Source organism: Salvelinus sp. IW2-2015, linkage group LG4q.2 (assembly GCF_002910315.2).
Source record: "Salvelinus sp. IW2-2015 linkage group LG4q.2, ASM291031v2, whole genome shotgun sequence".
Classification (NCBI taxonomy): Eukaryota; Metazoa; Chordata; class Actinopteri; order Salmoniformes; family Salmonidae; genus Salvelinus; species Salvelinus sp. IW2-2015.
This window is the reverse complement of record NC_036843.1, coordinates 4,118,948-4,128,091: the sequence shown is the minus strand read 5'-3', so window position 1 is coordinate 4,128,091 and position 9,144 is coordinate 4,118,948. Positions and strand designations below refer to the sequence as shown.

Genomic DNA, 9,144 nt, shown 5'->3' with positions numbered 1-9,144 from the left:
GAGAGAGAGAGAGAGAGAGAGAGAGAGAGAGAGAGAGAGAGAGAGAGAGAGAGAGAGAGAGAACGGCATGGTTCTGCTGACATATGCAATCTGTCACTGAAAAGCTCAAACACATAGACAGAGCACTTGTTCCCTGCATTCTGAGTAGTCTTTCTTTCTTTCTTTCTTTCTGTGTCTCTCTTTCTGGTTTGCTGAGTGTTTCTGATGCACACAGCTGTTCGCAAGAGGCCTTTTAGAACACTTTTTGTTCACACACGGTAGTGGTTGGGGTGAAGGAATGGGTGAGGAAAGAACAGAGCAATACGAAAAACAGAATCCATTCCACTCTGTCTCCACCACTAACACTCACCACAGTGCTCTCTCCCTCTCTCTGTGTATGTTACAGGATGGCTACAGTGGATCCCAGTGTGTCTCCCAGCCTACCACCCCTGGTGCCATGCCTGTCCCCTCTCCCCTGTCCCCCAGCCCAGCCAGCCTGTCCTCCTACCATGGGGATGACAGTGACAGCATTAGTAGCCCCGTCTGGCCAAAGACTCCCTCCAGCCCTGTATGTGACACTCTTCCTTACATTCCAACCAATATCTTCCAATGTTTTATTTGTTGTAGTTTTTTTTCTTCAGTATGATGACTGATGTGAGTAGTTGTGCCAGTTTGCAAGGTTGGAGCTAATTCCATATATCTTTCCATCTCTTCCGACTCAGAAGCCCAACTCGTCCACCATGACTAACGAGCGAATCACACGTCTGTATGATATGGGTGGGGAGCCGGAGAGGCGTGGCTGGGTGGACCGCTACCTGTCCTTCATGGAGGAGAGGGGTACACCTGTTCCCCACCTCCCTGCCGTGGGCAAGAAGCCCCTGGACCTCTACAGACTGTACATGGTGGTCAGGGAGATAGGGGGCCTGGCCATGGTGAGAGACAACCACTGAGTTCATTTCATTGTGTCTTACAGGACCGATAGACACTGCTAAGTGTTTTTCTCATGTATTGCAGGACAGAAATAATGTTGCACTATACACTTTTGATGTGGTTGATTAGACTCGTCAATATCACTTATCTGGTAGTCGCTTTGAAGTGGGACAGAGCAACTGGTTAGCAGTTACAAGCCAGGATACATACAGCGGACTAACATGCCCAATTGTATTAATGCTCTGTCCTCCTGTCTCCCTCCCCCACCCCCTCCCTACCATCCTCTCCTCTCTCCTCCAGGTGAACAAGAACAAGAAGTGGCGAGAGCTGTCCACTAGTCTGAGTGTTGGTACCTCCAGCAGCTCCGCCAGCTGTCTGAAGAAGCAGTACATCCAGTACCTGTTTGCCTATGAGTGTAAGGTGGAGCGGGGAGAGGACCCGCCGGCCGACAGCAACACTGGGAACTGGGGGACAACAGGAAGCAGGCCAAGTTGCAGCCGCCCTCTCCTGGTAAGGACCGGTACTTTATGAATGATGATGATGACGGTGGTGGTGGTGGTGGGGGTGATAATGATGTTGTGTAGACTGTAATTCTGGCATGTAATTGGAAGATTGAGACTTTTCATGCCAGCGGTGTGTACGGACTTCATGTATAGTTTGTGTGCCTTTTCGTGGACTGATATGTGTCTTGGAGAAAAATAAAAACAAGGTTTACTGAGGTCCCCTGATATTATCACAGTTATAGTGACCTCTAGGCAAGATATATGGCTTGATTTGATTACAGCATAGAAAGGTTTAAGTAATGTAATTTTGGGTAATGCTACTATGCTATTTATAAGACAAAGTATTTGTTTTTTCATGTTGTCCCTGACACTGTGTTGTCTAGCACAATTCTGTGCTTCAGCGCTAAGGAGAGAGAGCTGGAGCGTGAAGGTCACATCTCTAATTCAGAGTGGTGATGAGAAGAGTGACCTACCCTGCTTTTTAAATAGAACATCAACACCTCAGCTGCCTGAGTCACACCAGATTGCTTTTGCTAAGAGGGTGGAGAAGAGCACCTGCCTTCACCACACAAGCACACCACACCCACGCAGATGTAAAGAACATGACACTGCTTGCTTAGTGAGTGCCACTTCAGTCTGATTCGGCTAACACTGAGGCTCAAACCCAGGACCTTGTCTTTTTCTAGCACACATGACCGCCCTCCCAAAGTGTCTTTCCAGTCCCGCCACGTGAAAAGCTAGCTATACGGTGGCGCAAGTGGGGACTCTTCAGGCTGAGGTGTAAGTTTCACACATCCCCATGTGCTACACAGACACACACCTACTCTTGCATATGTCTGCATCCCAGCCTCTTAGCCACTTGATGGAGACATAACCTTCTGATATGAATATTTACCTTCATTTTGAGCCAGGTCAGTGCGTCTACACTGAACCAAAATAGAAACGCAACATGAAACAATTTCTAAGATTTTACTGAGTTACAGTTCATATAAGGATTGAAATATATATATTAGACCCTAATCTATGGATTTCACATGACTGGGAATACAGATATGCATCTGTTGGTTACAGATACACTACATGACCAAAAGTATATGGAAACCCGCTCGTCGAACATCTCATTCCATAATCATGGGCATTAATATGGAGTTGGTCCCCCCGTTGCTGCTATAACAGGCTCCACTCTTCTGGGAATGCTTTCCATACATGTTGGAACCCTGCTGCGAGTTGATCAGGCTGTTGATTGTGGCCTGTGGAATGTTGTCCTACTCCTTTTCAATGGCTGTGTGAAATTGCTGGATATTGGTGGGAACTGGAACACGCTGTCATATACGTCGATACGGAGCATCCCAAACATGCTCAATGGGTGACATGTCTGGTGAGTATGCAGACCATAGAAGAACTGGGATATTTTCAGCTTCCTGGAATTTTGTACAGATCCTTGCGACATGGGGCTGTGCAAAATGAAATGGCACGACAATGGGCTTCAGGATCTCGTCATGGTATCTCTGTGCATTCAAATTGCCATCAATAAAATGCAATTGTGTTTGTTGTCCGTAGCTTATGCCTGCCCATACCATAACCCCACCGCCACCATGGGGCTGTATGTTCACAACATTGACATCAGTAAACCGTTCGCCCACACAACGCCATACACCCTGTCTGCCATCTGCCTGGTACTGTTGAAACCGGGATTCATCCGTGAAGGGCACATTTCTCCAGCGTGCCAGTGGCCATCGAAGGTGAGCATTTTCCCACTGAAGTCGGTTACGACGCGTAACTGCAGTCAGGTCAAGACCCTGGTGAGGACGACGAGCACGCAGATGAGCTTCTCTGAGACGGTTTCTTACATTTTGTGCAGAAATTATTCAGTTGTGCAAACCCAAAGTTTCCTTAGCTGTCTGGGTGGCTGGTCTCAGACAATCCTGCAGATGAAGAAGCCGGATGTGTAGGTCCTGGGCTGGTGTGGTTACACGTGGTGTGCGGTTGTGAGGCCGGTTGGACGTACTACCAAATTCTCTAAAACGATGTTGGATGCGGCTTATGGTAGAGAAAAGAACATTCAATTATCTGGCAACAGCTCTGCTTGACATTCTTGCAGTCAGCATGCCAATTGCACGCTCCCTCCAAACTTGAGATATCTGTGGCATTGCGTTGTGTACCAAAACTACACATTTTAGAGTGGCCTTTTATTGTGCCCAGCACAAGGTGCACCTGTGATATGATCATGTTCTTTAATCAGCTTCTTGATATGCCACACCTGTCAGGTAGATGGATTATCTTGGCAAAGGAGAAACGCTCACTAACATTTGTGCAAAACATTTGATAGAAATATGTTTTTTGTGCATATGAATGAATTCTAGGATCTTTAATTTCAGTTCATAAAACATGGTACCAAAACTTTAAATGTTACATTTATATTTTTGCTCATCATATTTAATGGAAATAGAACATACACTGAAATTGAATAAAATATTTATCAGTTTTATATCACACAATTTCGAATCTGAAATCTTTTGGACATCGGAGCAATGTTGAGGGAATCCTATTTGAGTCAGAAAAGGATACGCATATGATAGGTAATATGTACAAAACCTTGCAGAGATCCTATCCAACTGACAATCTCTTAGAAAAAAATATAAACTATTGAAACCAAGACTTAAAAAGAACTGATATTGTCACAAGATGGAGCGTTGGAACATAACTAACAAAATTACAGTTAATTAAAGTTAACTTAATCCAGTATAAACTAATGTACTGAATTTATTACACAACACAAAATTCACAAATTCTACAGCACAACGACAGAGCCATGTTGTAAGTGTAAAACGAACAATGATTCACTAATGAATGCATTCTGGGAGTGCGATAACGTCCAAAAGTGGTGAGATACCAATGGGTTGGACTCATTTAAAAAAAAACGTTAACTTAAAAACTGGAAATTAATTGATCCTCCATCGTTAAGACATTGTATTATTATTAAAATATTGAAAAAATTAGGGCTTCAGAGAGAAACAAAATAGCACAATTTAAAGCCATATGGCATAAAGTATTACAGAAAGTATTACAGAAAGTATTACAAGCACTAGAAATATCCAAAGGATGAAAAATGTTTTTAATTTTTTTATTATTAGACAAACAAGATAGGTACGGTGGGATACATGTTGGTCTGAACAAGTATGTTTGTTGCAGTGATGGAAAAAGTACCTCATTTTCATACTTGAGTAAAAGTAAAGACACCTTAAAAGAAAATGACTCAGTAAAAGTCACCCAGTAAAATACTACTTGAGTAAAAGTCTAAAAGTATTTGTTTTTAAACGTACTTAAGTATCAAAAGTAAAAGTATAAATCATTTAAAATGTCTTATATTAACCAAACCAGACGACACAATGTTCTTGTTTTTTTAAATTTACGGATAGCCAGGGTCACAGTTCAACACTCAGACATCATTACGGATAGCCAGGGTCACAGTTCAACACTCAGACATCATTACGGATAGCCAGGCGTTCCAGTGGCAGGCGCAGAGAAAACGGATAGGAAAGGCGCCCAAATTTTGAGGTTATTGGCTTTAGGATGGGATTCAGTGAGATACACCCTGCTGAGCGCGTGCATGCGGGTGGTTAGCCATCGTGAACTGAGATTAAGGCGGCACTTTACCGTAGCAATAGCCATTGTGATGACCTGGGAGCCAGTGGGGTTGACGACGAACATGTTAGCGAGGGGCCGCCACTAGGGCATACAGGTCGAGTGTGGGTTCGTTATAAGGTGCTTTAGTAAACAAAACGGAATGCACTGTGATTAACCTGCATCCAGTTTGCTGAGTAGAGTACTTGGAAGCTATTTTGTAGATGGACATCGCCGAAGTCGGAGGATCGGTAGGATAGTCAGTCTTTTACTAGCGGTAGTTTTGCGGCGTGGTGAAGGAGCTTGGCGGGAAAGAAAGCCGATTCTTGAATTTGATTTTGGGCATTGGAAGATGTCTTTTGATATGAGTCTGGAAGGAGAGGTTTTGCAGTCTAAAGCCAGGACACCCTAGGGTACTTATAGATGTCCACATATTCTAAGGTCAAGAAAACCGTCCAGGGTGGTGATGCTAGTCGGGCCGTGCAGGGTGCAGGGCAGCGAAGCGGTTGAAAAAGCATGCATTTGGTTTTTTACTTAGCAGTTTTAAGGAGGCAGTTGGAGGCCACGGAAGGAGTGTTGTATGGCATTGAAGCTCGTTTTGGAGGTAGATAGCACAGTTGGTCCAAGGAAGGGCCGGCGAGATATAGAATGGGTCCGTCTTGCGTAGAGGTGGACTCAGGGAATCGCACCCGCAGCAAGAGCAACATCATTTGATGTAATAGAGAAAAAGGAGTCGCGGCCCGAGAAATTGAACCTGTGGTACCTCCCTATAAAACTTGCAGAGGAACGGACCAACATGCCTCCGATTGACACATGAAATCTGTCTGCCAAAGTAGTTGGTGGAACCAGGCAAGGCAGTTCATTAGAAAAACCTGGGGCTACTGAGTCTGCCGATAAGAAATGGTGATCTGACAGTGTCCGAAAGCCTTGGACAGGTCGATAAACGGCTGCACAGTAATGTCTTTTCTCGATGGCGGTTATGATATCGTTTAGTACCTTGAGCGTGGCTGAGGTGCACCCGTGACCGGCTCGGAAACCGGATTGCACAGCGGAGAAGGTACGGTGGATTCGAGAGGTCAGTGATCTGTTGTTACTTGGCTTTCGAAGACCTTAGATAGGCAGGGCAGGATGGATATAGGTCTGTAACAGTTTGGGCCAGGGTGTCTCCCCTTTGAAGAGGGGGATGACCGCGGCAGCTTTTCAATCCTTGGGGATCTCAGATGATACGAAGAGAGAGATTTGAACAGGCGGTAATAGGGGGCTGCCGACAATGGCGGCGGACAGTTTCAGAAATAGGGTCCAGATTTCAAGCCCAGCTGATTTGTATGGGTCCAGGTTTTCCAGCTCTTTCAGAACATCTTGCTATCTGGATATGGGAAGGAGAAGCTGGGGAGGCTGGGCGAGTAGCAGCGGGGGGCGGGGGCTGTGGCCAAGGTTGGAGTCGCCAGGAGGAAGCATGGCCAGCCATTGAGAAATGTTTGTTGAAGTTTTCGATTATCACGGACTTATTCAGTGGTGACCGTGTTACCTAGCCTCATATGTGTATGTGACCAATAAAATGTGATCATATCCATATCCATAATATCTCATCATGGAGACTTGTCTACCCGCACTGTATCTGCTTAGCTGCTTGGCTAAAGCACACGTACCAAGACCAGAGTCGGCACATGTGCCATTTAACACAACAGTTTGTGACAGAACTATCCGTAGAGTTCAAATACAAATAGAAACGCATGAACTTCAGATATTTATGCAGTACATGAAACGTAAGCGAAAAAGTACATTTTGTGTGCTCTAACTTCATCTCGCACAGCCTTTTAACCGCAACAAAGTCATTTGAAAGGTAACACATCTCAGGGGGAATAAAATGCACATATTGTTTTTTGACAGATTTATTGAATAGTTCGCATGAACATCTATTCAACATAGGATGAAACCAAACTAGCTTCAATTGTACAGTGGGGAGAACAAGTATTTGATACACTGCCGATTTGCAGGTTTTCCTACTTACAAAAGCATGTAGAGGTCTGTAATTTTATTCAATAGGTACACTTCAACGTGAAAAGACGAATCAAAACAAAAACCAAGAAAATCAACATTGTATGAGTTTTTAAACTAATTAATTTGCATTTATTTGCATGACATAAGTATTTGATCACCTACCAACCAGTAAAGAATTCCGGCTCTCACAAACCTGTTAGTTTTTTTAAGAAGCCCTCCTGTTCTCCCACTCATTACCTGTATTAACTGCACCTGTTTGAAACTCGTTACCTGTATAAAAGACAACCTGTCCACACCCACAATCAAACAGATTCCAACCTCTCCACAATGGCCAAGACCAGAAGAGCTGTGTAAGGACATCAGGGATAAAATTGTAGACCTGCACAAGGCTGGGATGGGCTACAGGACAATAGGCAAGCAGCTTGGTGAGAAGGAAACAACTGTGGCGCAATTATTAGAAAAATGGAATTAAAGGATTAAAAATCTGCAGCGCACGCAAGGTCCCCCTGCTAAGCCAGTGCAATGTCGGGCCTGTCTAAGTTTGCCAATGACCATCTGGATGATCCAGAGGAGGAATGGGAGAAGGTCATGTGGTCTGATGAGACAAAAAATAGAGCTTTTTGTCTAAACTCCACTCGCCGTGTTTGGAGGAAGAGAAGAAGTATGAAGTACAACCCCAAGAACACCATTCCCAAACCGTGAAGCATGGAGGTGGAAAACATCATTCTTTGGGATGCTTTTTCTGGCAAAGGGGACAGGACGAGCAACCGTATTGAGAGGGGAGGATGGATGGGCCTGTATCGCGGAATCATTGGCACAACTCCTTCCCTCAGTAAGAGCATTGAAGATGGGTCGTGGCTGGGTCTTTCAGCATGACAACGACACGAAGCACACAGCCATGGCCAACTTAAGGAGTGGCTCCGTAAGAAGCACTCAAGGTCCTGGAGTGGGCCTAGCCAGTCTCCAGACCTGAACCCAATAGAAAATCTTTGGAGGAGACTGAAAGTCCGTATTGCCCAGCGAACACCCAGCCCCGAAACCTGAAGAGATCTGGAGAAGATACTGTAGGGGAGTGGGCCAAAATCCCTGCTGCAGTGTGTGGCAAACCTAGTCAAGAACTACAGGAAACGTATGATCTCTGTAATTGCAAACAAAGGTTCTCTGTACCCAAATAATTAAAGTTCTGCTTTCTGAATGTATCAAATAACTTTATTGTCATGCAAATAAAATGCAAATTAATTACTTAAAAATCATACAATGTGATTTTCTGGATTTTTGTTTTAGATTCCGTCTCTCATAGTTGAAGTGTAACCTATGATAAAAAATTTTACAGACCTCTACATGCTTTGTAAAGTAGGAAAACCTGCAAAATCGGCAAGTGTATCAAATACTTGTTCTCCCCACTGTACATACATTTCAACAAACCAGTGGTGTAAAGTACTTAAGCAGTTTTTTGGGGCATCTGTCCTTTACTTTACTATTTATATTTTTGACAACTTTTACTTCACTACATTCTTTAAGCGAGATTAATGTACTTTTTACACCTTACATTTTCCCTGAAACACAAAGTACTCGTTACATTTTGAATGCTTAGCAGGACAGGAAAATGTTGTGTCTAATTCGACACACATATCAAGAGAACATCCATGGTCATCCCTACTGCTTCTGATCTGCGCACTGCTCAACTAAACACAAATGCTTCGTTTGTAAATTATGTCTGAGTGTTGAACTGTGACCCTGGCTATCCGTAATGATGTCTGAGTGTTGAACTGTGACCTGGCTATCCGAATGATGTCGATGTGTGAACTGTGACCCTGGACTATCCGTAAATATGTCCTGAGTGTTGAACTGTGACCCTGGCTATCCGTAATGATGTTCTGAGTGTTGAAACTGTGACCCTGGCTATCCAGGTAATGATGTCTGAGTGTGAACTGTGAACCCTGGCTATCCGTAAATGATGTCTGAGTGTTTGAACTGTGACCCTGGCTATCCGTTAATGATGTCTGAGTGTTGAACTGTGACCCTGGGCTATCGTAATGATGTCTGAGTGTTGAACTGTGACCCTGGCTATCCGTAATGATGTCTGAGTGTTGAACTGTGACCCCTG

General features: G+C 44.2%; 1 protein-coding gene across 1 annotated transcript in view; it reads left to right on the top strand.

The window, feature by feature from the left end:
* Positions 1–9,144, top strand: part of LOC111963157 (AT-rich interactive domain-containing protein 1B-like) — a 251,145-nt gene that overhangs the window by 226,738 nt on the left and 15,263 nt on the right. Inside the window, 4 exon segments of the mRNA XM_070443334.1 lie at positions 386–547; positions 702–911; positions 1,210–1,374; positions 1,377–1,419. Of these exon segments, the coding sequence (XP_070299435.1) occupies positions 386–547; positions 702–911; positions 1,210–1,374; positions 1,377–1,419 (580 nt within the window).